The 20,633-nt window shown below is 48.9% G+C and overlaps 1 protein-coding gene across 1 annotated transcript in view; it reads right to left on the bottom strand.

The window, feature by feature from the left end:
* The window catches only part of ELK3 (ETS transcription factor ELK3), a 68,472-nt gene that overhangs the window by 13,523 nt on the left and 34,316 nt on the right, over window positions 1-20,633 (bottom strand). The window contains exon 3 of the mRNA XM_004748495.2: window positions 5,845-6,624. Coding sequence (XP_004748552.1) covers window positions 5,845-6,624 — 780 coding nt within the window. The remainder of the gene's footprint in view (window positions 1-5,844; window positions 6,625-20,633) is intronic.

Raw genomic sequence — 20,633 nt, forward strand, 5'->3', positions numbered from 1 at the left:
TCCTTCAACACCCTGCCCAAGTGTGAACATGTCTCCCATGAAACTCTGTCAATATTCTTCCCCATCCTCAGCAGCATTAATACTTTCTTCCTTAGTATTTCTTTTGTACTGATTTGGGACATTATATTAAACCATTTAAGGCAAGTTATGAGCTATTTACATCTAACTGATGTTCATATCCCCAGCTCCAAGCACAACAGCTACACATGATAGGTGCTCAATTCCTATATGCTGAATTGAACTAAACGATCTTTCCCTCTTCTGTTCCTAATGGTGCTTTTCTGCACTGTGTATCTGACTCTTGCCACGTGCTGTTGTCTATCTGTATGCCTTGTCTTGGCTAGGTTAGAAGGTCTTAAAAATAGGCATACTTCTGGTATCCTTTCAGTGATCTGCAAATAATGTAAATATTTGCTGAAAGACTCTTAAAAGGAATTATTGTATCTCTCGAGTTAAAACCCCAGCAAGCTGGTAATTTCCTATCAAAACAAGTCTAAAAGTTCCTCAGCCAGTTTTCAGAGACATCTGTCATTTCACATCACCCTAAGTTCTATTGCCCCATATTCTTCACCTATTGGACAGCAAGCTATAAGCTCAGGAGAGCAGGAACTGTCTGTCTTGCTCGCCTCTGTACACCCCAATCACTAGCAAATGGTAGGTGTTTACCAGTTATCTCCCAACAAGAACTATTTGCAGATTATTTGATTTGATAATTTGAGGTACCAAGACTTCGGTAAGTCTTTTGGGCTTTAGAAAATAAAGGAGAGGAAATCAGGGTGTCCATTTAACATTTTGTTGTACCAACAAACATCACAAATCTTAGTCTCTCATGGACGCCAACAGAATCCATGACAGTGCCATTCTGGGGTTAAAAACAAATCCTCAACCAAAAAGGTAACTACTTCTGGAGACTCCCGGAGTTGCCCAAATTCAATAAAAACATCAATTTTGAAGACTTTAAAAGAGAAGTTCAATCACACATAAGTCTGCATAGCACTGACTCTGCTGATCTTAATGAAAGGGGGACCCGAACTCCCTAAGAGTCTAAAGTAGGTGTCGTCAGTGGTAGGAGGGGAAAAAGGAGTAGGAGCAGAGCTGGAGAGCAGGCAGTGGGACCATGATGGCAACAGATAGAGATGAGAAGCTCCAAGGTGGAAAGTGGGAGGGTTCTACCACAGTTCCTTTATCTTGGGCATTCAGAGCCCAGGGTAGGAAGAAACTTCAGCTGGAATGTCAGTCACGCAGAACTCTACCAGCAACATCATTCACCGCAAAGAGCTTCTAAAAGGACAACCTCTCCTATGGGGTCAGTACAGAGAAAGCTGGACGCTAAGCTGGAGAAGTGTTGTAGAGAGTGGGATGAAGGGAAAAAACAAACTTTCATCCTCTTGTGATAATGGCCTAGGAGACCATAAGATGAGAGCCTATTCCAGAGCAGAGCTCCTCAGGGAACACATCCATTTTACTCCAAATTCCCACCTGATGATTTTGGCCCAAAGCTGTTACATCTACCAGTAAATGAAAGGAGGCTCTCGCATTGCGGTCCTCTGCCAGCGGTCTCTACTCAATTAGTGCCATTCAAGGCTGCCGCTAATCAAACAGCCTGGGGCATGCATGCTCAGACTCTGACGGTGAGTTCATGCCCCAGTGCCCGCATATATCCAAGTTCAGCATCTTAAACATCACACATGAGATTAACAGAGGCCTTGGCATGAATGAAGGGAAAAGCAATGCGCCAACCACTAATTCTGAACTAACTACATTGCTAAGAGATGAGGAGGGAGACAATGAACAGAAGAGGCAAATGGAAGGAAGAGGGACAGAGGACACCAAGGTGCAGAAGATACAGAGAACTGGAAGTTCTAACTGGCACTCTTTAGGCTTCCATGGTGCCTGGCTAGGAATCATGAGGGTTTCGCATCCTGGCCCCTCCCTCATCTCAATATCTATAGCTCATGCCATAAGAGAGAACATCCTTGCTTTTCTACCAACAGTCCAATATGACCTCTGGCTGAGCTCCAACTACATCGCTTCTCGGTACACAGCTGGCTTTTGTATTCTCTGCCCTCAGTTCCTCGTAGTCCGTGCTTGACGGGAGTCTGAATGATCATCATGTCTGTCTATATTTGTAATCTTGGATCCTTAAAAAATCAAGAGTAATCTCAGCTGCACTGTACAGATCCCAGCAAATGCACTACAAGTATTTTCGATGGGAATGGAGATTATGGTTTTGGGTGAGTGGCAGAACGACGAACATTTTTTCATGTACACCATAGATGACATTTCAAATCTAACTTTGGGCCTATGCAAGGTAGGTGGTTTAATATGATCCGCGAAGGGAAAAGTAACCACATGACCCCAGTTCACACCAAGACCCTCTTAATCCTACCCTTCCTTCTGCCATATTTCTATCTGAAAATAACGGGGAATTGTTCTCAGGATAAGATAAAATATAAACAAACAGTTCTTGAGATAAACTATATCCCTGGGAACTTCATTTTCAGGGTATCAAGTTATTAGAGCACACCTTTCATTTCTTCTAAAGCCAACTGTTAAGAAAAGTTGACAGGACAGTCCCGCCGGTAACAAAATGTTTACATGCAAACAGTGTCACGTTGCACACAGCACACTCCACCGAGGAAAGTAATTTCTGCAGTCGAAAATACTAAGGTAGGAGGGAAACCAATGAACTGTGAGAATGAGACACCACTGCTGCCTGTGGGAGAAAAGCCCCAAGTCTCCTTCAGGAGAGGAAACCCCCAGAATTGACCTGGAAGTAAAGGGAAGGCTTTCACTTGTGCCCTCTGCGGGGATTGCAGGGAAATGGGCTCACTCTTTAGGATGAGACGGGCTGCTGGAGGTGACCTTGCTTCAGACTGTCCCCTGAGGAGGAACCCTGGCTCAAGGCTTAGTTTTTTGTTTTTTGGGTTTTGTCGAGATTTTATTTATTTTCAGAGAGATCACAAGTAGGCAGAGAGGCAGGCGGGGGGGTGGGGTGGGGTGGGGAGCAGGCTCCCTGCTGAGCAGAGAGCCAGATTCGAGGCTCAATCCCAGGACCCTGAGATCATGACCTGAGCTGAAGGCAGAGACTTAACCCACTGAGCCACCCAGGCGCCCTCAAGGCTTAGTTGACGAATCACTCAAACCAGGTCCTGGGGGAGCGAAATCCCTGAGAATCCAAATCCTACATTGATTTCTAGGCCCACCTTAAAGAGCTGGAGGATTGTCAAGCCCAGACAGGTGTAACTGTTCTGTCCGATCTCCGAGAAACCATTTGGGTGAATGAATATCCCACCCGAGTCCTGCCCTTTCTCTGCTCTCTCCCTCCCTGTGGCCACCCTTGGCTGCACTGGGTACAGAGCTGACACTGCTAGAAGGTGAGGGAATTCAAGTCCTGAGATGACACCGTCTCCCAAAGCCAACCCTTAACTCCTCTCACTCCACTTAGCACGACCTTATAGCCACCCCGGCCCCTCGGCTTGATCCAAAAGCACTCTCAGCCAGACACCTTACATCTACTATCCTGTCATGGCACCAGACCCCTGCCCTTGCCCTCTCTCTCCTCAGGAAGCCCTGGTCCCCTTTCTTAGACTCCCTGGTACCAGCTCACAAGCAAGGTCCTACCCTTGCAGCTTGGCTGAGGACCATTCACTCTCATCTGCCCAAGGCGCAAGTCCTCTCTTAAAGCATCTAGCTTTCCAATGCTTTCCCCTCTCCTGTTTTAGGCTGTTCTAGAAGTTCCTGTCTCCCAGTCCTGAGTTGAGTATCCCCTTGTTCACATCCACATTCTATCCCGGCCTCACGTCAAGGTACGCTCCTCCCCTCGGCCCAACCATAACCTTCCTCAGTCCCACTGGGCAGAGCAACCCTAAATTCACTGTGTCCAGATCCAAAACTCCAGGGCCAGCCTGAGCAGCTTTCCTGAGACAACAGGACTGGCCATCTGTTCAGAAATGGTGATGCAGGCTCACAGAGAAAGCAGATATGGAAATCTGAATTGGCCTTGGTCTGGCTTGAGATCTTTCTAAACCTTACAGCTGTGAACACAAAGGAGGCCAGGGGAGGAGATACTCAGGTCACGCCTACCACCTCCCCAACCCCCGCCAACTTCTCAAGTTACTTCTCTGAGTTACTCACTCAGCAGCCCCTAGTCCCTGGACAGTTTTGTTTGATCAGAAAATGCCTGATCAATAGCACATATGCTCATTCTGACCAGTAACTGAGCCCTGAGCCCTCCCCCTCCATGGTGGCAGCTCAGCAGCACTAGCTCACAAGCTGGGGCGGACACAAAATCCTTGGGACACAATCAGTTTGGGAGAAGCCATGGAGAGGAGAGTGGCCAAGAGCTGCTCTCAGTTGTTTGGCAGACTCCACAGATGGTTACGCTCAGGGACAACTGGAGGTTTTCCCAGTGGGCACGCCAAGAACATTTTATTTAAGAGCATGGATTCTGGAGCAAGAGAACCAGGTTCAAATTTGCTCCTCCCACCTGCTAGCTGTGAGACCTTGGATGCGCTACTTTACCTCAGTGCCTCATTTACCTCAGGTGGAAAAATGGGACAGAAGAGCATCTACTTTATGGGCCAGCCACGAAGAATGACTGGAGTGGTGCGTGCGAAGTGTCTGGAACAGTGACCAGCAAACGTGAGCCCCTGTGACACTGCTGCCCCTTCTGACGGCTACGGCAGGGTTGGCGATGGCAACGAGATCAGGGGCAGGTGAGGGAGCACCCACTGGCCTCACGGTCCCGGAAGGATACCTGCCAGCTATAGCTCTCTCGGACCATGGCGGTTATCCCATCCCGTCCTCCCAATAATCCATTTCACAGATGTGGAAACAGCAGAGAGCAAGCGCCCACTGTCTCAGGGCTCCCCAGCAGTGTAGCCAGGAACCAAATCTGGTCTGTGACACCAAAGCCAATGTGCTTCACCTCTGCCACCAAAGTGTGTCCAATTTTCCAGAGGAAGCAGAAATAGACTTGACCAACCCCCCAGCTCTGCCTTTGCCCTGCGAACGCCAGCTGGACAAGAAAAAGCATGTGCATATGATATTTAAAGGAAAAGGCTGCCTTCTCGTAGAGGAGTTAATGATGGGTTTTCTCAGAATAGCATTTCTTTTGCTGAAGATTCTTCCTCACTGCTTGGTGTGGCCCTGACGTGTGGGACAATGCAGATCCTCCCAGACGAACCCAATGGCAGCGTCACTTAACATCTATCTTCTCAGTTACAGAAAGCAAATGGCTACTTATCAGATGCCCCCCCAGAGAGGACCCATTATAGAAATTTCATGAAGCTCAGGGGCACCTGGATAGATCAGTCGGCTAAGTGTCCGACTCTTGACTTCGGCTCAAGTCGTGATCTCAGGGTTGTGAGATCGAGCCCCATGTCGGGCTCCGCGCTGGGCGTGGAGCCTGGTTAAGATTCTCTCTCTCTGCTCCTCCACCCTCCTTTCTCGCCCTTAAAAAACAAAACAAAACAAAAAAAGATCTCTTAAAGCCCAAATGCCTTCTGAAATGTCACTTGGTCTGCTCGACTTTCCCTAGGAAGATATTTGGATCTGCTTGGAAGCCCCGAGTGATGTTCCATAATTGGATCACCTTCAGCCACTGAAAGCAAGAAACCAGGGAAGCATCCCACCGTAACCAATATCCCAAACCTCTTCTCTTGTGGACACCTTGGTCTGGGGATAAAGAAGAAACTGTCCTTTACACTCCCACCGTGACTCTGGTCTGTGGGCCCCTAAGATGATCTTTGAAAGGGCCGAAGGAAGCTGCCTTGGTTGCTTTCTTCCTTTCCACTCTGTCACCGAGTCTGATGCAGCCCCAGCACGGGGACGGGCTCTTACCTGTGCGGTGAAGAAGGCTGGGGTGAGGGATCCCGAGGGGAGAGCTGGGCTGTTGAGGGCGATGGAGCCGATGTCGGTGCCGGAGAGCACCAGCGGGGGCGCGGAGATTTCCAAGCCTTTGGGTTTTTTGGCCTTTGGGGGAAGAGATGGAGACCTGGTCTTGGAGCCCGATGACAGGTTCAAGGGCTCTAGGGAATCGGAGTCATGGCAGGCGGCCTCCAGGAAGAGGCTTCTGTGTTCAGAAGGGAGGGGCGAGCTGGGGGACAGGGACGGGGACCGAGACGAGGAGGGTGAAGCGGACGAAATGCTGGCGGCATTTGGCAACATTAAAGAGGAGACCTTGGCTGAGGCCGACGAGGCCAGGAAGGCCTCCGACGTGGAGGGCAGGGGCACCATGGGCCTGCTGGTGTGCTTGTCGCTTTTATTGGTCACAAACCTGATGACAGTCCTGACTTCTTCCACGGGAGGGCTGTCTTCCGGCTGCTCCTCCAGCTTCTCTGTCTTGATGGCCTTGAAGGATTCTGGTGGGTTCTGCAGGGAATTAATGGTGAAGGACGAGTACAGGCCTGAGTGGATGTATTCGTTGCGGCTGGCGCTTTTGAGGGCCGACAAGCCGTGTCTGTGGGCCTCTCGGCCCTCGGCGGGGGCCTTGCACTCGCTGTCCTGCAGCAAAAGGCTCTCCCGGCTGATCTCCACCGCGTGAGGGTCCATTTTCAGTATCTCCGGGAAAGACACAAACTTGTACACAAACTTCTGCCCAATCACCTTTTTGATGATGTTCTGTGAACACAAGAAGAGACAGTGAAAAGATCAGTGCACCCAGAGAAAAATGAGGAAGACGTTCGTTGGCAGGGGGAGTTTGGCTGGCAGCAGCACGAAACGTGCCTCCTGATGGACACGTCTTGGCTACGGTGCTGCAGAAAGGGGACTCGGGCTGGAGGCAGCAGAATTCGATCTGCTTTCCAGTTCTGTGGTTACGAACGGTGTGAGCTCTGGCACAGTGATGGCCGTTTTTAGTTTCCTCATCTGTGAAGTAAGAGTTATTCTACCTAATAACGCCCAGGCTGGCCCCATTTGCTAAGGACTTACTATGTGGCCAGCAATGTCCATGTACCATCTCATAAGCATCTGTACGGAAATCCTAAAGAGAAGGTGTTATTACCCAAAAACTAAATGACTGGACTCCCATTTTAAAACTTAAGAAGATAAGCTTACAGCGCTTAAATAACCCACATGAGCCACATGGTAGGTAAGTGGTCAAAGCAGCGTTTCCTTCGCCATAACGCAGTATTGTCTTACCTACCTCTGGGACTTGTGAGAATTCAATGAAATAATAATAGGAAGGCCTTCTGTAAGCTGGAACACATTATAGAAATGTAAGTTATTATCACCACCACCACAATGTTTTCTTAAGTCATGTAGCCATTTTTTTTTCTTTTCAATTTTCTGCCAAGAAAGCCACTGGAGGAAAAAACAAATTGTCTACTTTGATATTTACATCACTCCTACAGTATTTTAAGTCACTAGTATCTACTTCTGGCTCTTCAGTTTATGGCTCCAAGTCCTCAAACATTAGGATGTAAATGAAAACCAATAATCACGCGAGAAATGTTCACACCCCTTTGGGAGAACAGACTTCATCGGAAAGACTCTCTACTGTTCTTGCGGTTTATTACATGGGAACATCAGCAAATATCTATCAAAGGTTTGTGGGGTGCAAGGTGTTCCACGGAGACCAAGATGGTCTCCCTCGAGCACAAAGAGCTAGCAGCGCCATCCTGTGGGGAAAAGATCCAGAAAGGTTTCCTTGCAAACTGCTCCTCCTAAAACTTGGGTATTAAGTGAGAGTGTAAAAAAAAAAAAAAATCATTTGGGGAAGAACTACTTTAGAAGCAGTAACTCCTATTGAGCACCTACTATATACCAGATTTGTGCGCAAGCTCTCTGATCCGTTCTCATACCTCATCCTTCTGGAGGGTGGAAGGTGTCCTCTTAAGACACAAGCTCAGAAATGGGCAGTCATCCGTCCAAAAACCACCACGATCTTCTCATTCTGGAGCCTGAGCTTTTTCACATTTCCACAAAAATTTCGGTGGGGAGAATCCAGGAACCCCTTAGTAGAGGTGAAATTTTCAAAATGGAGATGGCGTGGACAGGTAACACTTTATTATTATTAGGTGGTCTCAAGTCTAGTGAACATGACCACCACACAGAGTGTAATATTTTTTTTCCTCGTGATGAGTACTTTTAGGATCTCCTCTCTCAGCAACTTTCAAATATGCCATAGAGACAAAATTTAATTAAATTTGATGTTCCTTTTGTGATCATCATTTGGTATATAAACATAAGTATATTACGTTTTTGCCTTCCCTCTTGTTACATTAAAGCATGATGTTTTGCAGTTTTCTTCCTTAAACAGATCATCAAATCCCAGGAGTGAATTTATCCAGCCATCCGGAGGGGAGGGCATATTTACTATGCCACTGGGATTTCTGAGCAGGAATCCCTCAGGGCAGGCAGCGAAGGGAGGGACACACAATGTCCCCATTCAGCACCGGAAATCCCAGTAACGCAAATCTTGGCGAACCTCCGCTCGGCACCAGCCCACAGGAGGCTCCCATCCCCTGAGCATGTTAGATTCTTAGATTCAAGGCATAACAGTTCCAGTGCCTGGCAGCCTGGTGCTGGAGACTGCAGATTTAACCACCTGAAGGCCATTTATCCCATCTGACCTCAACTGCACACACAACTAGCAAAGCTCAACACTATTTACATACCTTCCAAGAAATTCGGGAAACTTTTAAGTTCCACCTGGGCCTTGCTGGTGGCGTCTCAGTGGGCTCCCCACCAGGCATGGGTACGCAACATGCCTAAGTGAAGTCCACTCCTGTCAGGATAGGGTTAAATAAGTGTGTCACCCGTGCCACCTGACCCAGACTGGGTTCTCAGTAAGAAGAAAAGACACTTGCCTGGAGTGTTCTGCTGCTACGATTCTAAGATATTTCTGGTTTTCGTTAATATTTTTCTCCCTAGGTGAAAACTTTATGTTGTCCTCAGCCAGTTCCAACATCCATCTAAACTGACTGAGTCATTAAAGCCCAAATAATTACACAGAAAAAAGAGAAACTGTATGGTCTGAATCATTTCTTCAGGCATATTCTCGTAAAAAAAAAATTTTTTTTAAACCTTTAATTTTTACCTTTAATTTTATTACAGGTATTCAGAACATAACATCTGAGCAGGGATTATATGCATAAGCAAACCACGGAGTCATTTGGGGCTCTGATTAAAAATAACAAAAAGGCCTCTCTTCCTGAAAATGGTTGGGAACTGAAAGGTAGTCTCAAAGAGCAGGGCTTTGATGTATTAAAAAGAACAAAGAAGGAGCATCTTGGGGAGGGGAGGGACTCAGTTGATTTCAGCTCTTGAAATCAAGGTCATGATCTTAGAGTCCTGGGACTGAGCCCTGCAGTGGACTCCTTCTCCCTCTACCTCTGCTCCTCCCCACCCCCACCCCCTTTCTCTCTCTCTCTCTCTCAAATAAATAAAATATTAAAAAAAAAAATTGGGAACAACTTACATGACTGTCGACTGACAAATGGATAAACAAAATGCATAATCAGATTATAGAACATTATCCAGCCATAAAAAGGAAATTAGTACAGACACATGCACCATGAATGCATTATGTGAAAGAAAGGCCGCATATGTAATGATTCTATTTCTATCAAACGTCTAGAATAGACAAACCTAAAGAGACAAGAGTCATTTCCTAAGATTTGGGGGTGACATGGAAAAATTGAGGGGTCACACTAAAAAGTATGGGTTTGGGAAGGATAGTGAAAATGTCCTAAGGTTTACTGTGGTTTTGGATGTACAACTCTGTAGATATACTCAAAGCCACTGAACTGTATGCTTTCAATGGATCCACTGGATGGTATGTGAATCATATATCACGGAAGCGGTTTCTTTTTTTTTTTTTTTTTTTTTTAAGATCATGAAGAATCTTTTTTCCCCCAGCTTTACTGAGATGGAACTGACATACAACATTGAGAAGTTTAAGATGTACAATATGAAGATCTGATGCATGTATATCATTGCAAAATGCTTACCACAATTAGGTGAGTTAACACATCCACCACTCATGTAATTACCATTTTCTTGTGGTGGTGATAGCATTTAACTCTCCTCTCTTGGCAACTTACAAGTAGGTAATACAGTATTGTTAACTGCAGTCACCATCCATACCTTACATCTCCATAACTTACTCATTTTGTGACTGGAAGTTTGTACCTTTGACCAACAACTACTCATTTCCCCACCCTTCAGCCGCCCAGTGACCACTGCCGGTAACCACTCTACTCTTTGATTCTAGATCTGCTTTTTTAGATGCCACGCATAAGTGAGATAATTCAGTATTTGTCTTTCTCTTATTCCATTTAGCATAATGCTCTCACGGTCCATCCAAACATTTACCTTTAAATGGAAGATGGTGGGAATCTTCTATGGCTGGATGGTGATGGCGATAACCCTACTCTGAAGATAAAAAAGGAGCCTCCGCAAAGGACACTGAATTCAGCCATCGCAAGAGGGGCCCCGTGGCAGCTGCTGTTTCTGGGGTAGGGGGAGCTACCAGGACACCACCAGAGCTTTTGAGGAAAAGGTTACACTGGCGGGGATGGAGCTGACCAGAAGGAGGAAGAAACCTTTGGAAAGAATCAGCATGAGCCTTGCTGGTCTATTCCAGCAGGAAAGATGGAGTAGATCTGGCTACCGGACAGTCTGGGCATGAAGGGGTGTGGAGTGTACAGGAAGGAGGTCAGGTCACTGTAGCCCCGCTGTTTGAGAGCCCAACCCTGCACAGGGGAAATCTGCTCACAGGAGGGGAGCCAGGAAGGAAAGCCCCCCACCAGGATGTCCACAGCCTGAGCCCTAGGTAGTAGGTAGACTGAGAGGAGGCATATGCATGGCAGCCAAAATGACAGCCCCTTACCTTCCACAGGCCGACCCTGGGAGCTTGGGGTGGCATGCACGTTTGAAGAGATCTCTATGGTCTCTGAAGAGTTTGTCCCGCAAGAAAAAGTAAAACCTGTTTAATCTTATTTGACTTTATGACAATGCTTTCAATAAGCAAATGTTAAATGTGTTGAGACTTGACTTGTGTACCAGTGTTGTAATTTTTCAAGTTAAAAGTGTCGCCAAAGGCCATGTCCTATATATGATTTTTCCCAGTAAATGAGGCAAAGCAATTATAAGGCCTTCCTCAAACATCTAGCCGTCTAAAATGGACAGGTGAGCGGTGCCTGGGTGGCTCAGTGGGTTAAAGCCTCTGCCTTCAGCTCAGGTCATGATCCTGGGGTCCTGGAATCGAGCCCTGCTTTGGGCTCTCTGCTCATCAGGGAACCTGCTTCCTCCTCTCCTGCCTCTCTGCCTACTTGTGATCTGTCAAATAAATAAAGTCTTTTAAAAAAATTAATAGAAAATAAAATGGAGAGGTGAATCATCCCGCCTATACAAACAAGCTGGCTGTTAGAGGGAGGTCAGGGTATGCTGCTCTCGGGATTTCAGAGGGTCTTCAAATGGAAATCTCAAGGTTCTCAGTATGAAAAACCTGAGATCAGATGCTTATGTAAGGAAAGTGCTAGTCACCCAGTAAACCCCCCAAAACAAATGGATAAAGCAGGCCAAATTTTGCCTTTCTGACATTTCCTTGGGAATCTATAAGAACCTCCCCTTTCCCCTCCCCCAATCCCAAGAACAGTTAAGAGTACGTTAAGCACTACAGAATACTAAATAAAAAGTCCAGTCAAAACAAAACAAAACAAAACAAAAGAGAGAGAGAGAGAGAGAGAGAGAGAAGAGAAGAAATGAAAAGAAAAAAAAAAAGAGTGTGCCCCACGAGGAGTCTGCTGAGAAAACTCACCGCATAGAGGACTAATGGACAGTAGTAGTTGCTGAGTACCTATTACCTGTCAGGCCAGGTACAAAGAACTTGGCCACTGTTAACTCATTTAAACCTCTGAGAGTCTGGAGCTATTAGGATCCCCATCTTAGAGATGGGCAAACTGAGGCTCAGCGAGTATAAATTACCTATGTTCACAAGCTAATACACAGGCAGTCTGATTCCAGAGCCCTTGGCCACAATGCAATGGGATACAAGACTCGGGCTGAGACCGCCTAGGACACAAGAGCACTTGGGGACAGGCTCTTATTATGAAAAGTGATGTGAGTATTTACAGAAAGTCGGTTTTCTCACCCCTTCCTCCCAGACCCACAAGTATGTGTTGCCTACAGTTGCCTGGTAACCTGACAAATGCTGTCTGTGTCCAGCTGAGCAGAGCGACTTCTCCAGCATGGTTTTAGACCAACAGTTGCACACATCTACTTGCTTTTACACAGGTGGGACCAGCCTCCCTGTTCATCATTTCCCATTCAGTGTGTTTCCACAACCAGGCTGGATTCCTGACCCTACATTCCGTGTGAGGTCACGGGCAGCAAGGATGACCAACTTCGGGAGGGGAAACACAACATCCACCCCACACACCCTCCGTGGAAGTTCCAGGCAACAGCAGAAGCTGCTTCCACCACAGCCACGTCCAAGGTGGTGTCTTGAGATGGCAGGAGCCTCAAGGGCAAGCAGCCTGTTGTGGGCAGGACCAAGGCGGCCATCTTGGGCAGAGCAGCCCTTCCTGATTCACCAGCCACCTCTGGCAACGGAGGGACCAGTGAGAGTCTCCCTTAGTTATTTCCTGCTAACTGGATGGAAAACATAGAAAACAAGTCAGTTTTCTATTTTCCTCCCTTCCCTGTTGCCCTGACAGGTTCCAGGCATACTGGCAACAATAGAGGTGCCTGTAAGTGTGTTTAAATATGTAAACAGACACTCAACTCTGCCTTCTCCTAGCATTAAAGAGAAAGAAGGGGCCTGTGTAAATAATGCTATACAGTGGATAAATTAGAAATGGGTCTACTGTATTGTGATCGTGAAAAAAAATTATATGCAGAGCCAGGTAATGAAGAGATGCTCGAGGAATTCAATTTACCTTCTTAATTTTGATGTTATGAAGGATAATATTAAATTAACTGCATGTTTGTTGAGTGAATGACTCTCACTATAAAGAGAAATTGACCCAGGCGGGAAACCGGAGGCTTTACCCCATGAGAGAGAGAATTTTCTGTAGCTGATCCCCAGGCTGGTTCAAGCACCACGTGAATGTGTCCCATATGTGTAAGTATGTGCTTTCTTGTCGGCATTTTTAGACTGAAAACTCCCAGGCATATGGTAAGGGCCATAAGCAAAACCTTACAACCCCATAACTCCTGTGAGAGCTGAATAAACTTGGAGTGCACATATCCACATCCATGGCAAATACAAGCAGTCTGTGTCAGCTCTGCCCTGGTACCCCAATTTTGATCTAAGGTCATGCACAGGACTTGCCAGTGCTCAGATTTCTCACCACAGCTGTTGCTTCTCCCTGGGCTGCTCATGGCCCCAGGAGGAGCCAGACTAGTTCTGGGATCCCCATCAGCATGGCTACCATGCCCTTGCCTCCCCACCATGGGAGGACTTCAGGAACCACAGGACACCTCCCTCTGATTCTGCAACTCTCCTATCTTGTTCTCAAAACGGAGAGATGTCGGCGGCTCCTGAACACAGCAGGAAAGGTGGTGTAGGACATTCTTCCCAACAGCCCGATCTCTTCCTAATCTCACAGCAGCAGGGGCTGCAGAGGAGAGGGTCCTAGATCCTTCCATAAATACCCACTTGGCTCTGTCACAAAGGCTGACGGTGGGATTATAAGGAATGGTCCTAGAGAGTCAGCTGCCTCAGTTTCCCCATCTATAAAATGGGAACTGATCTACCATCTGCCTCATGGGATTGAATGAGATAATCCATATAAAGCTTACAGCAGAACACCTGCTACAGCCACACGTGATAATCCCCAATACATAGCAGATCTCAGTATTTTTGTCCTCCCATGTAAGCAAAAACAAAACATAAAATTCACTTCCTATCCACTCCAGTGGCAAACAAATATAAAAATTAAACCTCCTAAAAGGCTGTGCATATCCCCCTCACTCTGTCCACTGTCCTGGATACCACGCTGGGGTGTATGGCAGACAGATTATATCTGGTTTATATATCTCAACCAACAGGGGGAAACATGATGTTTTATTTAGTTGGGTTCAGACAAAAAATAGAAGGCTTACCATATACCATGCCTAGCGTGGCCAGACTTCGATATGCACTGTGAAGGAAACCTCACACACACCCATTAACTCAGGGGTCGGGGGCGGTGGGGAGAGGGCCAGCCCTGGGGACAGCAGATGTGAAATGCAAGGGTCCCGCTCCAAAGGCCATGGCAGCTTTAGCAGAAAGGCAGCACGTCCAGCCAGGCAAGCGGTAAGGACACTAAGCAGACACCCCTCTGAGCTCTGGGAAACATACTGCCCAGGCCAGAGGGAGCAGCCCAGCTCTGCAGGGTCTCCGTGGCTGCGCCTCAGGGGGAGGGCCATGTGGGCTGCTGGCCCCAAGCGCCCGTACGCAGGATCTTGGGGCAGGGGAAGAGAGATGGATTGATTCTGACGGTGTGCATCTCACCACAGTAGAGATCCTGCGTGAAAGGAACCTGTGGCCAGAAAGGGCCCGGGAAAGAAGCAAACACTGATGAGCGCTGACCACGGACCAAACTCGCACAGCCACCTGGCAAGATGGGTGCTGGGATCCCATTTTAAAGATGAAGAAGTCAAGGCTATTGATGGGAAGGGAGGTGAGACCCAATTTCCGATCCCACAACGGTGGGTTAGATTAACAGGAGGGCTTCGAGTGGAAAACCACGGAGCTGTTTTAGAGGACAAAACAGTGTTAACATTCCTCCCGTGTCTTTCAATGCACATTAGCTGCGAAAAAGCACTCAAAGATGTGTCCGTTATCTTAATGAAACAACTATATATACAGAATACAAGAAGAAAAAATAAACCTCAAAAGATGTAAGATGTAAAGTATTTCTTTTTTGCTCCTCTGCTTTTTTGCATTTAATAGCATGCATTCAATATGTATTAATTCAAAATAAGCTCCCCCAACCCACCCACCCAAGAAAGCAGCAGGCTCAGAAAAGCTTACTAGCCCAAGACCCTGTAGCTTGTTGCTGGTGGAGCTGAAGCTTAAACCAACTCGAAGGAGTGCCAAGACGGGAGCCTTTTTTATCCCACAGCCGCACCCTCTCCCAGAAAGCAGCTGCCGTTGGCTCAGAGGCGGCTGTTCAAGTCAGTATTCCAGAGTAATCGTGGGGTAACCGCAGCGTGCCTGGGAAACCAGTTTGGTGCCAGGGAAGCAAGGTGGGTGCTCGGGAACGGTCGTTTCCAGCTCCTCGTGAGGAAGACCCGCTGTTCCTAAAGTCTGTTTCTCTGCTGGAAACAGAAGGGCTTCTCCACTCCCAGCGGGGCGCAGGGCCACACTGCTGGAGACCCTGGGTGAGGCCCCCGGAACCTGGCGGTTCCACTTCAGCAGATGGGACATCAAAAGCCCACCCTGAAGTGGGTGACATTCAGGAGACAAGGCTGATGGGAAAACAAGAGGCAGCACAGAGGCAGCTGGCCTCCACCTCCACAGCCTGATTGTAGGAGCGCTCGGAGGGGAGCACGGACAGCACGGGGAGCGCCCGCCAGCCTCTCTGAGCCTTGATGGGCCAGACGCTAAATAGAACCAGCAGGGGTGAACCAACCTGGTCCGAATCCCAGTTTGTCTACTTCCTCTGGCTTTGGGAAAGGTACTGAATTTCTAGAAGCCTCCGTTTGCTCATCACTAAGAGCAGAACAATACTGCACAGCATCTTTTTTTCTAAAAAATCAATATTTGTCAGTGCCCCACTCATATAGGTCCTGCAAATATGACCTCTCACCTAGTACAACTCCACTTAGCAAGCAATGATCTAACTGTATAGCAACCCCACAATACCACACTGTCCTTTCACTGTAGTCGGCCTTCAAATAATCTAAGTTCCTTTTTTAAAAAAGATTTTATTTTTAAGGGTACCTGGGTGCCTCAGTCATTTAAGCGTCTGCCTTTGGCTTGGGTCATGATCCCAGGGTCCTGGGATCGAGTCCCACATCAGGCTCAGCAGGGAGCCTGCTTCTCCTTCTCCCACTCCCCTCCCTCTCTCGCTGTGTCTCTCTTTGTCAAATAAATAAATACATAAATAATCTTGGGGAAAAAAAAATAACAGATTCTATTTTTTTTTTTTAAGATTTTATTTATTTGTCAGAGAGAGAGCGAGCGAGAGTGAGCACAGGCAGACAGAGTGGCAGGCAGAGTCAAAGGGAGAAGCGGGCTCCCTGCGGAGCAAGGAGCCTGATGTGGGACTCGATCCCAGGGCACTGGGATCATGACCTGAGCCAAAGGCAGCTGCTTAACCAACTAAGCCAGCCAGGCGTCCCACAAATTCTACTTTTAAGTAATCTCTATACCCAATGTGGGGCTTGAACTTAAAACCCTGAGACGGAGAGTTGCATGTTCCACAAGCCGAGCCAGCCAGGCGCCCCTCAAATTGCCTAAATTCCTTATCTGGGTACCTCATTGTATAGTTTCCTGAAGGCTTATGCCTTATGTCAGGCAATCCCTACAACACTTTGATACCCATTTTACAGATGAGGGGCCCAGGGCATCAGGCTTAGTTCACGAATGAGTAAGTAGCAGAGACGAGTCTCGAGGCCATCGGTTCCCAGCCAACACCCTGGCTTCAGCTCCTCATTTTGGGTTCCCGTCCAGACCACGAGCTGACTCACCCTTTCCGGACACAAAACCTGACTGTCCTCTCTCCAGAGTTAGAACAAGTCCTCACTGTAGGAGTCATGCTCCAAGCTCCTCCTCTATGACAAGCAAGCATTCTTTCAACAGCGTTTCAGACACTTTCATACGGAAGGCTCCTTGCTAAGCTCTGAGGAACAGAAGAGGAAGTGAATCAGGGTCCCTCCTGGAAGCGTCTGACTGTTGGGGCCATACTGAGCTCTGCCATGGACCTGTTGCGGGCAGGCTCACCGCACACCTGCCACCCTGAGGAGCAGCCCTGAGGACTCCAACCCAGCAACCCGAGCTGCCTCTCCCTGGGCCCGTCTTTCCCGTCAGCACTGAGTTGTACGGTACCCACCTCCCCGCCCCCACAAATTCATTCCCACCCAGAAGCTCAGAATTGGACTTTATTTAGAAACGGCATCTTTGCCCGTGTCACCAGAGAAGGATGTTGGGACAGAATCATCAGGGAGTTAGGGTCAACACTAAAGTCAACACCTAGTGCCCTTACGACAAGAGGAAAGGCTCCGGGAGACACCCAGGGAGGAGGCACAGAAGGAGGAGAGGGACAGACACAGAGACTAAGGCTTGAGCCACAGCCGAGGGACAGTGAGGACTGCCAGGGCCACTGGAAGCTGGCAAAGGCCAGTACGCATTCTCGCCGAGAGCCCTTGAAGGGGGCGTATGAACTGCCTAGTGGACACCTTGATTTTGGACTTCAGGCCTCCAGAACTTTGAGAGAATACATTTCTGTTGTTTTGAGCCACCAAGTTTGTGATCCTTTGTTACGGCAGCCCTAGGAAACATATAGTCCCCCCAAAACTCTGTCCAGCAGGGCAGGGGGCACAGCCTTTCCCGAGGGCGTGGCCTGCCTGCGGGCAGCTGCACTACCGTATGCAACACACTGAGACAGTTGGAGCCTGAACTGTCCTCTGTCTGAAGCTTAAGCCTTGAGTGCACATACCAGCTCATATGCACACGTGCACACACGCACACATCCACGGCCCACTTTCAACTTCTAAGAATAATGTGCTGCCAGTAAAGAGGTCCAATTTGGTCTTAGAATTGGCTGACTCGTGGGGGAGGTTCCGTTGTGGTTTGGGTTGAGATCTCTTCCTTCCCTGGCACCGTTAGACAGCAGCGTGAACCATCTCTCCAAATTCGGGCAGCCTGACATAGGAGGGCTGCTCAGCCTTGCGGCCCGAGCCCCGTGCTCGTCGAAGCTTGCAAACACGAGAAGCCTGGCAGGATGCCCAACCTTGGACTGGACATGAGGAGCATTTTTCTGCCCTCTCTGGGCTCGTGGCTGCTTCTCCTGGACTGAGACTGCTGTCTCCCTGCTGGCTCACTTTCAGCACTCAAGGGTATTTTTATTAAAGTCCTCTGGAGTGTTAACACAACAAAATATAAAACTGGTCCCCCAGCATGTGCTTGGCTGGGCAGGGAGCAGCCACCTCCAGCGGGAGGGGCTGGGAGCTGCAGGTGGTCTGGGAGCATGTTCTCACCCTGGCTTGGCCACCGACACTCCTGAACAACCACCTGCCCACTCGGGTCCTCACTTGCTAAAGGACGGGCAGGCAGGCAGGCTTCTCAGCCCCTGTGCGGTGTCAACACCCTGAGCTGACAGACTTCTTTCTGTGCTACAGGGAAGCCTGCTTGCTTGTTTCACGCTCATCCTGCATTCATTTGGCACCACTGCATGCCAGATGCTGCACAGAACTGGACTTGGTAAGGAAAACCAGCACCCGGGTGGCAAGACAGGCACGAGGATGGTGGAAGAGAGTGAAGGCAAGGCCAAGTGCAGACATCAGGTGGAGGAGAAGCAGGGAGGGTGTGGGGAGGAGCGGGAGTGGACCAGGCAGCAAAGGCCAAGGGAGAGCCCAGGGAAGGAAGAGGTCTGAGTAGAGGCCGAGAGAGGGTGGCAGGCCGGGCTGGTACAGGAGAGGCAGTCTGTTAGGGGCCAGATGGTGAGGGCGTCTGGAGTCTTTCCAGGAGGCTGCAGGATGCTGGGCAGGCACAAGGGCAGAGCGGGGCCGTGCTTGGATCTGGCTTTCTTTAGGAAGTGTCATTTGGACATCTAGGAAGTGGGTAGGGGGAGGGTCCTAGGGCCGCCAAGCCTCCTGCTTTCCGCTGGCTCAGAACGCTGCCAGCCATTTCCCCGTTGTCATTTTGAACAAACAGGGGTTGGTCTCCCCTCTCTGCCTGTCCTGGGGTGATAATCAGCAATATTAGGAATGGGGGGTTCAAGTCTGGGCCCAAGGCCCTATAGCTGTGTGATCTTCTGGCTTCGTGGACCTTGGGCTCAAGCGTCGTAGACAGACAGCTCTGCCGCCTACCAGCGGTTTCATCTTGGATCTATCACTTAAGCTCTCTGAAACTCAGCGTCCTACCTCTAAAATGGGCCCATTACCAACTGTGACGACAGGCATTTCACATGTTAGAAGAGGAGTCCATAAATGTAAAAATATCCAGCACAGTGCTGGCTTAACACAAATCCTCCATACAAGTGCGCTTCCTCTCCGAATGTCACAAACTGGGGGTAGGAGCTGAGGTAAACTGTTGTCAGAGCACAGGCAGGAGGTGTGGGGTGGGGGTGGGGGGCCCAGAGGAGCAGCTGGGCCGGTGGGTGGATGGTGGGCGGTATGATGTGAATGTTAGGGGTTCTGTCAGTTTGTCTACACAACCACTGAATTCTCCTGCAGCTAGAAGCTGTCCAGAAGCAGGAACACTCATGCCGGCAGACCAGTGTGGGCTTGGGCAACAGCCTGACGTAAGTGGATTTGGCTAGGCGGCTGGAGCATTGGCAGCCGAACACCGAGCCCAGCAGCCCCATCAGCACAGTGTTGAAGGTACTCCCAAGACTCCGGGTGTTTCTTAGCAACTGCCCTATTTGGGGGAACACGGAGTGCCACCACGAAGCTAGCTTGGAAGCATGTGCAAAACAGCTCCCCCAACCACCACGCAGTCCCCCCCACCCCATGTCCCGCCAACAGCCTGGCCTCCTCAGGTCAGCCGCTCCTTCCCAGAGCAGTGTGACCAGACTAGAAAACCTTCCTGAAGCTATCAGCTACCCAACCGCCCTCCCTCACTGGGCAGCTTCCAGGACCAAAAGCTTCCAGAAAGGCCCTGGTTATCCCCTCAGCCCCCAAGCAAAAGTGTAGTTGCCATCTGTTGTACTTCAAACCATCTAAGCAGCTGACATGACAGGAAGGGGACAAAAAAGACACCTAACAAAAACACCAGACCCCTAACACTCAGAGCCAGAGCTGGGCATGGGGGGGGGGCATGTGTGTGGGGGGACAGCTTTGATGTACAAAACACTCCTGAACAGAGCCCAGGAGAGATGGGTCTTCTGTGGAATTTCACCACCAACAGAAGCCTTCCAGAAAGTTCCAGGATGCAAACGCTTACTGGACTTTTGTTCTTTCTTCACTCTGACAGACAGTAGTACATCATTTTATCTTCATAAAATTTATTTTGGGGAATTAGAGAACTCTGCCAGGGCCAGGCTTCTTGGCACAGGCAGGCGATCTCAGATATGTATTATTAACATGAACATTTTCCTGTCGTGATTGCACACCCAATTTAAAATAAATTATCCAATTAAGTTGAGAAGGTGACGCGTTCTACTTCCAGGAATATGCTGCCAGAGACACTGTCTTGACTGTTCTCCCCTGAACCTCTTCCAATTAAGCAGAGACCGTTCGGGACACTGTGAGGATAAGCTGGGATGTTGCTGTGGAGACCGGAGCGTTTTTTCATCATATCGCCGTTGCAATCTCCTGATGAGAAGGGAGCTGGCAGAGCTCTCAGCCTCCCCCTGGGAGGAATGCTCACCGCCAACAACAACAAGGACAAAAGCTCTGTTGGACGGAAAAAGGACGAGGGATTGCGTCAGCTTCCAGGTCTCCTGCAGCCAGCTCCGAGAGTCTGCGGCTGGAGCTTCCTCCCGGAAGTCAGCTGCCCCGTGTGCAAGCCGGCCGTGCAGCCCCACCGGTGG

This window comes from Mustela putorius, unplaced genomic scaffold, assembly GCF_011764305.1.
Source record: "Mustela putorius furo isolate JIRA1106 unplaced genomic scaffold, ASM1176430v1.1 tig00000788_pilon_pilon_pilon, whole genome shotgun sequence".
Classification (NCBI taxonomy): domain Eukaryota; kingdom Metazoa; phylum Chordata; class Mammalia; order Carnivora; family Mustelidae; genus Mustela; species Mustela putorius.